This window comes from Malania oleifera, chromosome 10 (assembly GCF_029873635.1).
Source record: "Malania oleifera isolate guangnan ecotype guangnan chromosome 10, ASM2987363v1, whole genome shotgun sequence".
NCBI lineage: Eukaryota > Viridiplantae > Streptophyta > Magnoliopsida > Santalales > Ximeniaceae > Malania > Malania oleifera.
Genome location: NC_080426.1, coordinates 24,122,788 through 24,140,118, shown reverse-complemented (window position 1 = coordinate 24,140,118; position 17,331 = coordinate 24,122,788). Strand labels below are relative to the sequence as shown.

The 17,331-nt window shown below is 36.8% G+C and overlaps 1 protein-coding gene across 1 annotated transcript in view; it reads left to right on the top strand.

Moving 5' to 3' along the window:
• LOC131166147 (probable 3-hydroxyisobutyryl-CoA hydrolase 2) overlaps window positions 1-17,331 on the top strand; it is a 52,944-nt gene that overhangs the window by 21,179 nt on the left and 14,434 nt on the right. Inside the window, exon 2 of the mRNA XM_058124458.1 lies at window positions 10,695-10,816. Within this exon, the coding sequence (XP_057980441.1) occupies window positions 10,695-10,816 (122 nt within the window). The remainder of the gene's footprint in view (window positions 1-10,694; window positions 10,817-17,331) is intronic.

Genomic DNA, 17,331 nt, shown 5'->3' with positions numbered 1-17,331 from the left:
TTTAGAAAGCGCAACAGATGATAAAGTAGTAACAAAACAGTTACAGGAATGTGATAAGAAGTCATAACAAACAAAGTTGGAGATGGGTTCTCGTGTCCATGTGTGTTTACCTTTCCGAACAAGAGTGATATGATCAACATTGTGGGGAATATGATCATCAAATGAGGAAACCAAAGGCATGGTAGTAGAATCTAGAGGGGACATTTTTTCTTGGAGTCGCCGTTGTGAATATATCTACAAATTAGGATGATCGAGACGATGACGACTCAAATTACTTGGGGACATAGGTGGATGATTGGGTCAAACTAGAATCCGGAAGATTAGGTAGAGGAAGAGACTTATTGGGATTAGAAGAAGGTAGGGGCTGAGTATAGTATGGTGTAGACTCAAAGAAGGCAACACTAGAAGAAACAAAAAAATGATGCAGAGTAGGGCTATAACAACAACATCCCTTTTGAGTGCACGAGCAGCCCATAAAGACACATTTTATAGCGGTGAGGATCCAACTTATCCACCCTAGGAGTTAGCTGATGAACAAAGGACTCACACTTGAATATACAAGGAGGTAGAGTGAATAGAGGTGAATTAGGAAAGAGAACGGAGTAGGGAACTTTACCACTAAGAACAGAGGGTGTCATCCTATTTATAAGATAGAAAGTAGTAACTACAACATCACTCCAAAACACTTTAGGCATATGCATGTGATAAAGTGAGGTGCGAATGATTTCAAAGATGCATCTATTTTTCCTTTTTGCAACCCTATTTTGTTGAATAATCATTCACAAGGTTATAGAGTATCTGAAAGCCAACTTGGACACAACTTAACTAGGGCCCCAAACATCAAAATGGACTAACATGAAGGGATTGCTGCCTAGTTATTGACTCGAGAAGCAAAAGGGACATGATGATGCTTTCGCAGTTGAAAGGCTTAAGAGTCAAGGCTAGACACAAAACTCAAATCAGGGACTAGACTTTTTTAAATTTTCCATCGAAAGATGACCAAGGCCATAATGAATCTAAGAGATGTGGCTACAGTAGTGTGGGTGGTAGAAGGAGATAGCGTCTCAAAGTGAAAAAGTCCGCTAGCTTAACGCCCTTTGCTAATCATCTTCCTCGTTTTCAAATCTTGAATAACCGTAGAATCATGAAAGAATGTTACTAAACAATTCGTGGATTTAGTAATCTTCCTAATGGACTTAAGATTGAAAGGAAACTTGGGAATATACAAAACCAAAGGAAGCAAAATAGAGAAAGTGGGATATACAATCCCAATTCCCTTAATGGTAGTGGTGGATTCATCAACAAGAGTAATACAAGATAAGTTTTTAGGATATTGGAGAGAGAAGAAATTAGGTATATATGTGATATGATTAATGGCGACCGAGTCTTTAACCCAAGGACTAGGACAAGAAGTATTGGATAATAGACATGCTTTGGGATTATTGGTTTTGGCAAGAGATGCAATGGAAAGAGAAGCTTGTTGTGACGCTTAATACTGTTGGAATTTGGAGTCCTCTTCTTCATAAATAGATACAGTATGTTGCCCCCAACTCGGCCCAAAAGGTGTGGAGTTGGTGGTGGCTGCATTGAGAACATGTGAAGTTTTATTGTGGAGTTCCCAACACTAAATAGTATGAGCACCTTGTCCACCATGAGTGCATTTGCGAGGAGTGCCTCTGCCTTATCCATCTCTTCGACCCCAATCTCTCGAACCACATTGATAACTTCTGTGATTGCTTGGTTGAAAACTAAAATCACTGTGTGTGGTAGAGGCTGCAATAGCCGGAGAATGTTTGCTAAAGGAAGTACAGAGGATGCGAGAATAAACATTGGCAAATGATGGCAACTATGCATTAATAAGTATTTGGGACTTGACTACCTCAATGTCGGGTTTCAAACCAACTAGAACTCAAAGAATTTTCATATGATCCCTCTGCTTTTGCATCTCACGTACATAGCAGTTAAATGTTGCACTATGTTATGCTCCTCATGAATATGTTTCATGTCTGCAAAATACTATATAATGCTCCTATCTCCCTATTGTAACTCAAAGTACTACTCAGATAAATCATACATGTGTAATGTTATTAGAGTATAGAAGCTTGGCATAATCCCAAATCTCCTTGCATGTGCTTAGATGAATGAACGTCTATGTAATCTGAGGTTCGATCGAGTTCCACAAGAGGGAAACAATCGAAGTATCTTAAATCCATACGTCTTTTTCATTCTCATTAGAAGGATCAATTTGGAAAAGTGGTTAAATTTTCCTTATTTTGCTAAATAAACCCTAATAGCTTTAGACCACTGAAAATCTTGAAAAATGTAAAGAGGTGAGAAAAAAATGCAAAAAATGAGGAGAGGAATAAAAATAGGAGATTTATTTGCAAAATTAGAGTCCTTGAAGTTAATATGATATTAAAAAGACAAAAAGTGGAAAATCTATAGGTCTAAATGAAATACCAATTGAAGTTTGGAAATGTTTTGGGGATAAAGGAAATATTTGGTTAACTAATCTAATCAACTCTATTATAGACCAAGAATAAGGCTAGAAATGAGGATTTTAGAAAATCAATTTGGTTTTATGCCTGGGAGATCAATAATAGAAGCTATTTATCTTCTAAGAAGTTTAGGGAAGAGAAGAGGGACTTGCATATGGTTTTTATTGATGCATATGATAAAGTATTTGGGGAAGTTCTTTGGTAGGTCTTAAAAAAAGAAGAGGGTTTGTAGTAGATATAATGAGGTCATTAAGGATATATGTGATAGAGTAGTGACTATCGTTAGGAATGTAGGAGGGGAATCTAGAGATTTTCCAATCACAATGGGTGTACATCAAGGTTCTACTTTTAGTCCTTATATTTTTTACTTAAGTGATTGATGAACTTACTAGGAATATCCAAAATAAGATCCTTTGGTGTATATGGTTTGTAGATGATATCGTGTTGATTGAAGATAGTAGGAGCGGAGTGGAATCTAAGTTAGAACTTTGAAGAGGCACAATAGAGTCTAATGGGTTTAGGACAAGTAGGAATAAGAAGGAATATCTAAAATGTAATTTCAGTAATGTAAGGAGTGGTAGTGGAGATAAGATTAAACTTGGTAATGAAGAGATTAATAGCACTAATAGATTTAGATTTCTTGGATCTATTATGCGCGGAAGGGGAAATTGAAGAAGATGTAGTACATAAAATTAAAACAGGATGGGTAAAATGGTGGAGTGTGCCAGATGTGTCGTGTGATCATAGAATACCTTTAAAATTGAAAGAAAAATTTTATAAGCGGCTATTAGGCAGGCTATGCTTTATGGTTCAGAATGTAGGGAAACTAAGAAACAACATGTACAAAAAATAAATGTTGTTGAAATGCAAATATTAAAGTGGATGATATAACATTAAAAGATAAAGTAAGAAACAAATATATACGAAATGATTTAGGCATAGCGCCAGTTAAGGACAAGATAAGAGAAGGGCGGCTTAGATGGTTTTGGCATTTGAAACGCACGCTTAGTAGAGCACCTATGAGGATGAGTGAGCTTGTTATTGTTTCTGGCATGAAAAGGGGTAGGGGTAGGCCTAAAATAACTTGGAATGAGGTGGTGAGGAAGGATTTAATAGCCCTTAATCAAATACAGGAAAATGCTCTCGATCAAGTGAATTTGCGGAAAAGGATTCATGTAACCGATCCCACCTAGTAAGGCTTAAGGCTTGTTGTTGTTGTTAGCCTTAGACCACTAAACATCATTCTCTTCATCCAACTTTTCGATTGTTATCTATGGCAGCAATGAAGGAAACATGTTTTTGAGATTCATAGACTCCATCCCTACACTCTCAAACCAGCCACTATCAAACAAGAGGAACAATCAAATTATCCGAGACAACCACGAACAAGATGAACCCTCGAAACAGCCTCACAAATCAACTTATGAACACTGCCACTGCTCCAAAAGACTCGCCAATGGCCTTTACTAACACCAAACAATAACTAATGGATTACCATGAGTGCATGTTTGAAAAGATTGAATCTTTTAGCAAAGCACATGCCCAACAACTTGATATTATGGTCTATGGTGGAAATTAGAACATTTTGGAGGAGAAAAGCAAAAAATGGTAGCCGGAAACTCTCTTTTGTGCCAGCATGTGGGTTCGGGACTGCCAGCTGTCAGCCGGCGTATAGGGACACATGGGGATGCTTTTGGTGATGGGATTTTGTAGGGTTATAGTTCAAGGGTTTTTTCTTTGGCTATATGGTTGATTTTTTGTGAAATATTGAAGGTGTAGTGGTTCTGGGAAGCAATGGGAGGGTGTTTTCTGGTGATGATTGAGTTTGGTCTTGTGGTGGGGTTTAGGTGTGATCCTTCTCTTGTTCCATGTTGAGATTTTTTATTAAATGAATGACCTAACACAACAATATGTCTCTCCATACATATCAAATACATTCTAATGACTGTAATACCCTTACTAACTCTCACTGATTAATATAACACTAACTCACTAATAATACCAAAAGAATAAAATAGCTATTAATAAAATCCTAACAAGGAAAGATTGAAGCTTGTTAATTCTAGGTACTAGATATGGCTGCACTTTGTTATTGTTAAAGCTTGATATATATTGTTGGTCCACAACCTAACAACTTAAGCTTTTAGGTGAAGTTCTAACATGGTGTCAGAGCTCGTTACTAGGAGGTCTTGGGTTCTAGTTGCCTACGTTTATTATGTGATGTTTAAAAAAAATTATTGTATTCTCGGTAACCGGTTTTGTCTATTGGGTGTTTATCTCTCCACGTGCTGTGAGACTGCATGTGAAGGGGACTGTTAAAGCTTGATATACATTGTTGGCCCACAACCTGACAGCTTATGCTTTTAGGTAAAGTGGTAATCTAACAGTTATCATAGCTAAATGTTTTGTTTTAGTTGGGAAATTTCATGTGATAGATATTGATCTCATAAGGATGATGGGTTTTAGTTGCTATGACATAACTTGTGTTTGTGTATCTATTGAATTGCTATTATTTAAAATAGTTGGCATTTATTTGTGGTTGTGATGATGTGGGATTTGAGCAAGTTGGGATTGTGTCTCCCTTGGGTGGAAGGCCCTAAACTTTCGGAGGGTATTCCACATCAAGAGGTGGTTAGCCAAGGTAGAAATTGAGACTTGTTTGTGTTAAAAATTACACTTGTTTGGCACAATGCTTTTGTGTTGAAAAAATGTTGAAGTGCATGCTCTATTTGAGTGTTTTGTGATGGTAACTTTAGACGAAAAGATTGCTATAAAGAGTGTGTTCATGCACCATATGATTATGCATGCATATAAAAGATCATATCTTAAGGTATTGAAATACTTATTTGAATAAGGTGGAATTAAGAATGTCTATTGAACTTGTGGTTGCTCACCGTGCTTTTAACAATTTCAGGTTTTGAACTCGAGGAGTGCCCCACTTGTAAGGTTTCTAATAGATTGCCATTTTTGACATGTACTACAGTTGGCAGGAAGATACTAGAAATACTAAGCACTTTTTTTGTTGGTGGACATGCATTTAGTCTAGGAAGCGTGAAAAAAATGTTGTATGTAAAGAGCTTGTGAGTGAAAGCAGAACCTTGTGGTTGTTTTATGAAATATGTGTATGTATCTTAAGTTTTAACTAATAATCACTCTTAATTGGCTTCTCCCTTGCATTCAAATGATGGTTTCACAGAATAAATTCTTTCCAAGGCCTAGTGCCTCCATCGAATTTGGGTCATAGGTGGTCACAGTCCAAAAATAGGGGTGATACACTTAGATTTGCTAAGAGTTGGCCATGCGAAACTTCTTTCTCTCTCCTCCCTCCACTTATTGTTGCTTCAACCTGCTGCCATGGTGTCTGTAGGGCCATGAAGGGGATTGCAGAAGATTAGTCCAGATCGATGGGAAAGAGTGTGTGTTGATTCGTGCTTGAGTGTAACCCAAATCATCGTTGATGGGTAAGGGCAGGGTTATCATATCGTGCTAATAGGTAGTGCTTTGTTTTCAATAGTGATTTGATAAGTGAAACTGGAAAATATTTTTTAGTTGGATGTAAAGGTGAGAGTTTTATGGTTTTTGTTCTTAGGGGGTAGAGGAGATGGGTGGCAAGGATTTGTGCAGGAATTTCCTGCGGTGGCTAGATATTTTTGTCCTTGTTGTCGCAACATCTCAGAAAAGTGTCCAGAATGGTGTGGGATAATAATATTGAAAGTTTAATGGAGTCGCCACTAACTTGTTATCTACCTAGGTGAGTTAGTTCACCTAATTACTGCTTGTTGATTGGTCTCTGGACTAACCCTAGGCCAAGAAACCGATAGATTCGGTCTGCATTTACCAGAATTGAGATAAGGAGTTCTAGTTATGCAAGGGGGAAGGTACTAGCACCCATTACATACCCGTTCTACGAACGATATCTAATTAACCATGAATTATCTCTAAACTAAATATAATGGTCTTCAATTAACTCCTTAAAAAAAATAAAAAATAAAAAACATTGGAAGAAAATATGAAATAAGGTGCGATTTAGGAATGTCTAACAAGACTTCCAATGGAGGGGATCTTATTAGATTAACCCATCTCAGAACTAACATAGGTGAGGTTTGAAATACCATTTTACCTTTTATTTAATTATTGGAACGCACACACAAAAATGGATTATATATAAATAATAAATAAACAAATTCATCAAATTTGATCAAAAAGAGTCTTTAAAACGTTCCCAAAATTTTTTAGAATTTTTGGAAAATTTTCAAACATTTTTCTAAAATTTTCTTGGATTTTAAAAGACTTTTTTTCCTCATTTTTGATATATATATTTTTTCCATTAGCCATTCCACACGTTGCCTAGCGGGGGCGTGAAGTGGATTCTCTCTTTTGTAGTAGATGTCGAACCTTTTTTTGTTATCCAAGTCAAAATAACTCAATTAATTTCTATTTATTTATTAATTATTTTTTCCAATTTTTATAAATTAAAAATCAATTTTAAAATTAAATAAACTGAACTGGAAGTTCAGAAGAGTCAGACTGGGTCAGACCCGGTTGGAAAGAGTGGCTATGTGTTAGCTAGTGAGGGCGGCAAGGAGGCACTGGCTTATTATTATTATTATTATTATTTTAAATTTTGACACAGATTGCTGACGTGGCAGCGATCTGGTTGTTCGGGAAAAACATAGACCGGACGGTTAGGATTGTGCCATGTTGCATTCCGAATGCGTGGCCCTGGTTGTGCCACATGTCACGGTCTATACGGTGGCACATGCCCCACTTGAATATATATAAAAATCCTTTCTTTTTTATCTCTCCTTTCTTTTCTCCCCTCCTATTCCCTCCTCTCGCAAAATTCTCTCTTCATCTCTTTTTTTTTTCACTCTCTTTCGTTCACTATTCCTCACTCCCTCGTTCTCTTTCTCTCTCTCGCACAGCTCTCTCTCGTTTTCTCTCTCTTTCTCTACTCTCTTTTTTCTATCTGTCTGCACGAATCTCTCTTTTGCATTTTCACTTCTTTCTTATCTGATTCTTCTCTTTCCCTTCTTCTCTCTGTATCTGATTTTTCTCTCTATCTCACCTTTTTCATCCTTCCCCTCACTATTTCTCTTTCATTTCTCCTTATCTTACCTCATATTTCACCCTCTCTCTTTCTTTTATTTTATAGATTTGGATCAAAAGAATGAAAAGGAGCTACAGATCTGAGTTCGCATCATCAAGAGGTAACAACTTTCTTTTGATTTCTCTTTCCCTTTCATATTTTGTTTCAATTTTCTTTCATTTTCTAGGGAAACAAACGAGGGGAAACCAAAGCTGGTCCAAACTTGGGTTTGATTAACCACATCTGGGTTAGATTAGGCTCTTGTTTGGGTTTAGGTTAGGTTTCAAACTTAATTGGGCTTACAGGCTTAATTGGGTTAGGCCCAACTGGGTTTTGGGGTGTTGGGCTTAAAATGGTTTTGGTTGTTAATTGGATAAGGCCCATTTGGGCCGAGCGAGAAGAAATGGGCTAATTGGGCTAAGCTAACCCAAGTCAACATTGACTTAGGTCCAAGTGTCTGGATAAGACCTAGGTCATTGGACCTGGGTTGGGTATTTAGGTTAGTTGACTTGGACTCAGGTCAAGTTGACTCAGGTTTTCGGGTTGGATCTCAGGTAATCAGATGTGGGTATTCGGATCCAAATTTGGGTTATTGAATCTGGATGTGGGTAATTAATCTGAATTAAAATTCTTACTTGCATTCATATCACAAAAATTGGAATTTAAAATTTTGCAATTTTAATTATCCAAGAAGTTAAACATAACTAAATAAAATTAAAGGAAACCAACCTTTGTCTTCTAACTCTTCCAATCTTTAAGCCTGTTGCTTTGAATCTCCACTGCAAATTTCCCATTGCTTTTGCAACTCAAAACTTCTTGATTTTTTTATTTATTTTCCTTTAACTTCTCAACTTCAAGCTCTCGTACTCTTAGCAATTCCTTTCTTTACTCTTTATCTCTCGCTGTTTCTCTCACCCTCAGAAGCCCGCTATTTATAGGCTTAAGGATTCATTCCATTTAATACTGATTAGATCAATCAACATCCAATTTAATCAATCAAATTTACTTCAAATTGAGTCAACCATTTTTTTGACATTTTCCACATGCCTAATTGCTAGTTTTTCTTCTGTGCTTGCAGGTTTGAAATTGAAGATGTTGGCCCACTTCTTTTTATTTCATTTTTTTTCCTTTTATGTTTTTTTTTCTCTCTTTTATTTTCAATGTAAAAATTCATTTTCTATGTATTCAAAAATTTTTCCTGTATTTTCTCATTTTATGGAACGAAAATGTTGCCCAATTTTTATTGTATAAACCCCAGAAAAAATAGGGTGTCTACACTGGTCATGGCGGTGTTGGTGAGGGGTTATAGAACAATGCTTGATCTGGAGCAAGGTTGTCATGGTGGGAATCACAAAGTTTTGATTGTTTCGGGGGTGCCAATGTGTGATGTAGGTCATGACTGCATTGTCAACTGTTAATCATCTATGTTTTTTTTTTTTTGGGGGGGGGGGGGGTGTGGGGTGTGTGTTCTAGGATTGTTTCAAGTGTTGCTAGGGTTCCAATGGAGGATGGTTGTGTGAAGAAGATGGGGTGGAATGAGTTGGTTCATGTGAAGAATGGAGCATGCAAATCCAAGGGGAATGGTTTGGCCTTTGAGTCAGGGCTGGATATTATCAATGTTTCATTGCATTTGGGGTGATATTTAGGGTATTCTAGAGTTAGATCCAGCAAAGGTTAATGAGCAGGCTTCAGTTAGCCCATCGAATACAGGCCGAAAGCAGAATGTCCCATTGTTTCCACTAGTAGTCAGGCTTGTAAGTAAGACATGACTCGAGGTCTTTTGGAACCAAATTTGGTTTCTCCGAGTTAAAAAGAGGGCATAGCTCTTTAAAAAGATTATGCTATTGGTGGAGGTCAGATCGAAGATGAGTAGAAGTCCAAGCCACCCTACACTGCTAGGGTTATTCCATGATTCTAATATGTGTGATTGGATACATCTTCATGCAAGCAAGGGGTGATGGCATGTTCTGTTAGAAGTCAGAAGTGGTTCTTCAAATCTGGAATTGGGTTGATGTTACTGCTTCCTTTGTGGGTCAGTCATGATGAGAGGTTGGCCAAAGTGTCCTTTGGTATTTGTTGTTAGGGGAAGGGTTACTAAAGATCAGGAAGTATGTGGGCATCATGTTCAGTGTAAGCTTGTTACTGTGGGGGGACTGTGTAGTGATAAAGGAAAATAATTTTGATAAGGGGGGCGGCAAGGTTTGTTCTCATCAGATGGCTGTGCAGGCAGGTATTAATGCTCAGAAAGGGAATACATATGAAAAGGTTAGTAAGTGTAAGGAAAGATAGCAATGGGGAGACACATTAGGTGATAAGATTGATGTTGTTGGTGAGTTTGCCTGGGATGATGGTTTGTTGCTGGATGAGGTTTGGGAACAATATGGGTATGTTTCTCAATCATCTGACTTGGGGATAGTACGTGTGACCATCTCCAATGGAAGGTTTGGAGGGATTCCCTACTTTTAAGGAAGATGGACTGGGTAAACCACAGCAGCGTATGAATGGGATTTTGTCTATTCCTGCAGCAGAGATTGATATATGATAGGAAGGATTTAGAAGCACAGAAAAACAGTTGGATAAGTCGGGGTTGTGACTGTCTGATCCTGGTGGAAACAAAGTTCTTATGAATGGTGGTATAAGAAAGCTGAAAAAAGGCCAAGAAGAATTTGAAAATTTGCTGTGTTATGTGAATTATGATGGTAGGGGTTTAAAGAGGGGCTTTCTAAATTAGTTTTTGTGAGCATTTTTCTTTCTTTGCTTTTCTCTTTCTTTCTTTTGGCAGATTTTTGAGGATTTCTTCCTCTCTAAGATTGTAATCTCATTATTCTTCTTCCTTAAAATATTTCTTGTTATAAAAAAATATATTAGGTTTGGTAAGAAGTCAATATTGGGTTTGGATTAATCTATGAAATGTAATTCTTGTTCTTATTCACTGTGAAAGAAAATAATCTTTGCTGTTGTTACTATGTAGATTTCAACAAACTACATTACAAGCAATGCAGGGCTTTCCAATCATAGGTGTTAAGACCTTGTTTATTTTCCTCTCTCAACTCTGGAGTACTTATGCTAATTGAATGTTTTCTTGCTTGCTTTCTTTTAATGGTCAGGCACTGTCTTTGTTAGAAGAAGCATTATACAAGGCTGATTCAAGTGATCCAGACATTATATCTGCAATTATTGATGGCTTCTCTCAGCAGCCTGTTTTGAAAGAAAACAGTGCCTATCACTGGTATTATTTTTTTGTTTTTTCTATTTCGTGAAAGGCGAAAGCATCCTCTTTTGAAGGGAAGAAGCGGTTATTACTGATAATATTATCTTTTTTTTTTTTCATCCTGAGATCTAATTAGGTAATATGATTTATTTTGAGTCACTACCTCCACATATTCTCCTGTGTAGTATTTTGGTCAATCATACATTGTGCACACGGAAGATCATGGATATCCATGCCCTTGAGCTGTTTATCTAATGAACTTCCTCCTGATTGGTTAATTAGTACAAGCAAAATGATGCTGGCTATTTTTATGCATCTACACTTAGCCTCCAGCACAAGCAATGCTTAAGATTACATGCGTATCTATCCCCCCCCCCCCCCCCTTTTTCTTTCCTTTCTCTTTTCTTTTACAGAAAATTGTGGTCCATGGTTGTCCACTTAACTACAGGATTGATATCACGAGCAATTGAACCTACGGAGGGGGTCTAAAGTTTGTTAAATGCAGAAGAGAAAATGATGCACAGTAGGAGAATTAGCAGAAACACGGTCACCTTTATTTCCAAAAGAAGAGAGGACAGAAAAATATTATTAAAAGATAATGCAGGATCATTCAAAAAATATTATATAGCAAGAATGGCATAAAAGGTGTTGGGAAGGAATAGAAGAGATCTCTGCACCATTTTCTCCAAGCATTCAACCCAAAGCCCATGCCCCCTAACATGAGAGTAGACTTCAAAAAGATTAAAGGGAAAGGATCAAGGAGCTGAAAGTGGTATTCAAATCATCTTCAACAAACACCCCTCACCTGGGGCTGAATTATCATTATGGGGCAGAGGGTTGTTCTAAACATCATCTGATGCTGCACGGGCACACTCAATAAACTTGCATAATTCGAGTACAAACCTAATCACAAAACATTTTCATTTATTAATCAACACTACCTCTGAAAGCTTTTAAAACCACTATATATAAGCAACTGGTTTCCTAATTTCCAAGATATGCTTTCCTAATAGAAATATTGCAATTATCAAATCATAAAATTAAATCAAAATCTCAAAATTTTGATCTTTTCTTGTTGATGCATAAGCCCTTCAGGTAGGTCCCAGCCTCCACAATGAACACTCACTTTTGCCATCATTCTCTCCTGCCATAGAAATGTGTGGTCTCCAATGCTGGTTAATAAAATATGGGTGCAGCGAACTGAAATAAATACAATATGACCCCACGTCCTTACATCTCTGACATCTGGGACAATGGTTGATACAGCAACTCATAATTTTTCAATCCAACCTTAACATTGATACTCTTCACGTGAGCATTGTAGATCATGCAATACTCGAATTGCCAATTATTCCCCCACATTATGTCAACAGTCAAGGAATTGCAAATGTAAAACCATGCCCTGAAGAGAATTTATGTCAGAATCAATGCGATATCCACATAACAGGACAAACTATCTTAAGATATTGTTTGAAATCCAAAAACGTGCACTTCATGATCTTGAGAATATACAACATCAACTGACAAAAGTGTGCAGATATCAAGTTAAATCTCTGCTCCAGACTAATTGCTGGGCTCTCTCATGCCTGACAAAGCTTACATGCCTAAAAAACGTGTTCAATTTGGAGTATGGTTTTTGGATAGTCTGTGTTGAGCCCCGACGGAAAACAGTGTAAATTTGCATTTTCGGGAGCTGTGCACTGCAGGAACCCTCCTTCTCATTGCTAGTAAGGTCCAAGGGTTCGTAGGTGTAATTGATCTCCTTCAATTCGGTCTTCTTGTCCGCCATATGTAATGACTTCTTTTTAGGACACCGCTGAGACACATTATCCTTCTCCCCACACTCATGGTGTGGCTTTTTTGGTTGGAAATCTTTCACAAGCTTTGGAGGACTCAAGATGGCCTTATCTTTCAGCTCAGTGCGATTCAACAACTTTTTCCAGTTCCCTTCCTTACACCCATGGCATAGGACACCACCTTATCAATAAATTTGGATTGTCAAATTGTTGAGTTTGATTTGGAAGTTGTACTGCAGTCCTCCTATGTACCAGATGACTTGCTTCTGTTCACTCAATCAAATTTTAGCAAGGAGACGGTGAACTGGAAATGTCCTTGCCATGTTAAGTCAATGAGCACAGTTGATAGTTGACTTCTCATGCATAGCTGACCGGCACAAACTTTTGCATCAACATCTTCTTCTGAATCCACCTAGTAATGGGCCTCTCCATGCAATTCAGGTGTTGTGACAATATTATCCCACCAAATGCTGGCATAACTCTTTAAAATGGTTATGATGAGGTTGACTTTAATGTTGGCCCTAGCACCTTGATAAAGAAAGATGTTTTCCATTTGGTTTAACTAGTCAAAGACGTCATCCAGCTCACCTTCCCCATTAAAATTAGGTAGCATGCCCTTGATTTCGTAGTTAAGGCATATGTGGTTCTAGGGTTTGATCGTTGGTGAGGCTTGAGAGGATGTATCAATATCATCCAATGTTTTAAAAGACAAGGAACACGTTGACTGGATGATTTTTTCTTGGGCATTTTTTTTATGTTTTTTGTTTAGTCTTGGTGTGTCGCAGTTTGTCTAGGGAGAATTCTCAGTCTCCCTTTTGTATTATCTCTTTCTATTAATGATATCTTCTTTTGTTATCAAACAAAAAAAAGGCAAATCATTTTAACCCTTATGAGGTGAGGCGTAAGCCTTAAGGCATTGAGGAATAAACCTTTTGATATTTTTATTTTTTAGATATAAATATGCAAAATGCTTACAAATATTTTATAAATATATAAAAATGTTTAAAATTACAAAAAAACTGTAAAAAGAAATCAAATATGATTTGTTAACTATTTGTTGGCTGTTCAAAAAATGCTGACTTGGATTAGTTAAGGGCCTGTTTGGTATCGTTGCTGTTTCTTGTTTTTTATTTTTGTTTCTCCACAAATACAAAACAGATTATAAAAATGTGTTTGTTTCTGTTGTCAGTTTTCTATTTCTGTTTGCGGTTTTTTTAGTTGTTTGCCAAAAAACTAAAAATTGGATTTTACAGTTTTCAATTGCTTTGGCAACCGGTTGCCAGAAATTTTAATATCCAGAAATAGTTTTTTTGGATTAAATTATTCATTTTATATATAAAAAAATATAATTAAAAGGAATATATACATAAATTTCAAAAAATAATAATAAAGCCAATTACAAAATACTTTTACTATTTTTCAATTGTCATCTCTAATAAAATTTTATCATAAAGTAAAATTTGAAAATAGAACAATTAATTAAAATAAATTTATTTTTATTATAGCTATTTTTTAATGTGTATTATTTATAATTTTATTGTTGTAATCATATTTTTACAATATTTTGATTTAAAGATGAAAATGAGCATTTTTTTTCAATTTGTATTAGTTTTATAGATGTTAACCAAACTTGTTGATGGTTTCTAGTTTTTAGTTTCTATTTATGGTTTTTGGTTTTTGTTTTTAATTTTTTGTTTCTTTAATTTTTGACAGTGATACAAAACGGACCCGTAGGAAATCATGGCAAGAGATAGTTGTAACATTACAAAGTTCACATTATTTTCAAGATCTAAGATGCAACTCTCAATTATTTTGGAAAGGTTGAGGTTCAACTGTTTTATAAATCAATTCATATTAGGATCTTCTTTTCTTATAAACATGTGGTTTTGGGGGATCTGGAAGCTCATTGGTCTGTTGCGCTCTGATTGATGTGGAAGAACCATGAGTCAGCAATGGTGGGACTAGCAATAAAAGGCTTGTGGCTTGTGAGGTCTGCTGATCAGTCTTCTCCCGTTGGGATGCAGTGACAATACATAGAGCGATAGTTGGTGATGTAGAAGCTCTTCATCATCCAAGGGAGTTTTTCTTGATTCACGAATATGAGTTGTTCTGGATCACAATGACTTGTGTGGTGCCTAGGGCGAGCAGCTTTGAGATATGCTTCTTAAGGATGATGACTACAAGTCTACACGTATAAAGGAGTACGGCTAGTGTGAAGACGATGACAAACATAAGTGCACACATTGAGGTTGAGTGTTCAACAAGGAGGATTGACAGTGGTGGACAATGGTGGCGATGCAACACTAGGTTGACCAATTGATGTTATTGGAGCATGCTCAAGAAATTCTAACTCCGGGTAAAGACCCTAACCATAAAACAATTTTAATTCATTAATCAGTGGCGCCTCCAAAGGCTTATAGATGACTACGTACAAGTAATTAATTTCCAACATTCTAGTTTCCTAAATTGTAAGACACTTTCATATTTTGCCATATTGAAATATTAGCATAATCAAATTATAAATAAAATCAAAATCTTAAAATATGCATCTTTATTTGGAATGATGCCTAGCTCTACGATGAACACTCTCTCACCATCATCATCCCCCTCAATGAAGGGCTCAACAATCCTTCTTAGCTTTATGCAATCTTTTAGAAGAATTGGCAATGCCTCAAAGCAACGGCTGCAACTTTGCTTCATTTGTAGTCTGGCACTAGGCATCAGGGATTTGTACTACTCCATCCTTAACCCACTCATCAAGGAGATCATGCTTCTTGTTCCTAAAGCGAGCATTTGCATTCCTTGGCATTTGGATGGATGTATTAGTCCTTCGAGAAAATTCCTCCAAATTAGAAAAAATGACAATGCCATGTTCTCCAAATGCACCCCATATTCATTGAAGATCCCCTTGATGTTAACCTTCTCAAATTCTCGCCCTTCGATGTCTTTGACACCTAACCGGTCACAAAAGCTGTCTACATTGTCCATCGAATCCTTTCCAATCTTTTGAAGCTTCCTCCCAAGATGCACCATAGTCACCTACCCCTCGGTAGAGAAAAAATTCTTGAAGAACAGAGGGCACATCTGATTCTACAATTCCACTTACTGAAATGCTTGAATTTGGAGCTATCGTAGTCCTTGCAATAAGTCTCAGAAGTAACCTGAGTTGTGTGAGGAAAACTGAAATTCAACTTGGAGAACCTTTTCTATGCTTCCTCTCCAAAATGCTGTCTAGTTCATTCTCATTGATGTAAGGAATGGAATTGGATATGATGGGAGTTGGGGTACATGAGTGAGGTTTAAAGAAGCATGTACAATAGGTCTCCTATGTTGAACTCATTGAAGGGGTGCAATAAATATGGGAGGCATGGTAGAAATTGTCTCTTTGAAAGATGGTGTTTGAGATACTTGTGAGTTTTGAGGTAGAATGATTTCCTTGGGGTGGTGATGTGTTGAAATCATGGTCTCTAGAACTAGGAGGAATAGTAGAGCCATTGTTTGATGTAGAATGTAGTTTTTCGGGAAGGTCTAAGGCAGTCCATTGAGGTTTTGAAACCAAGGTGGTGCATGAATAATTTTCCTAATGGTGGACATGATTAAGGTTTCTAACGGTTATCTTCATTAGTGCCATATAGGTGGCAAAGTTCTGGGGTTGTATGATGATCACCCACATTTGCCCCATCCTTGGTGTCTTGGGTAGTTTGAGTGTTGGAATCTTTTGGCCGAGTACCTAGCCTTCTTTTAGTCATTACTTTGTAGAACCACATTATACTTAATGGAGTCATGGAAATGTAAAGGGTATTCTTGAAAAGGGGAAGGGAGCATGTGTTTTATACTGGTAATGGATGTTATTGGGAGTTGAGTGAGATCTAGGCAATCCTTTAGAATTTTAAGCAGAGGGCTAGTAGGTGAAATGATTATGATGATTGGAAGGATCCGAGGAGCTAAACCAAATTGAGATAGAGTAAAAGGAACAAATGATATGAAATAACTCATAAAAAATATTTTGTTGAATAGAGCGAAGTCATCCTTGAATAATCATCAGAAAAAGTCATGATGTGCCGGAAAGCCAATTTGGACACAATTCGACTATGATTCCGAACATCAAAATTGACCAACATAGAAGGTTTTGCTGCTCATTTATTGACTTGAGAACCAAGCCTTTTATGTCAAAGATATAGATCATTCTGAACAAAAGCAAGACACTTGTCTGTGCAAGAAATGCTCAAATTCAAGTTTAGGCATTACTTTCTATGGGAGCATCAAACATCAAGCTACCATCAACATATGACTATGCAGCTAGTTTTTGTAAAAGATATGGTTTTAACTTTGTCACACAGCTAACCGATGCTTAGCAAGCTTTGTTTCAAGTCATCAACAAGTAAAACATTTTCTAGCAAGGTACAAGAATTACTACCAATGGTATTTTCCCCAAGTATCTTTTCTTTATTATTGTTTCCAGAAGTTACAAATTCAGTCTCTATGCTGGACGGAAACAAACTTGACTTATCATCCCAGTCGTGTGCCTTGAGCAAGCATCGTCTAAGTGCCACTTTTCATTCTTCCTTTTTATTTGACTACAAAAAAGAAAAATAAGATAAACTTCTTGATTTGGTACCTAGTCGAGCTGGGTCCATAAACATTAGATATTTAATTCTTTTGAATCAATTTCCACTTTCCTTTTGCAACAATTTTCTTTTGTTCTCAACACACTCTTGCATGATGACCAAGTTTCTT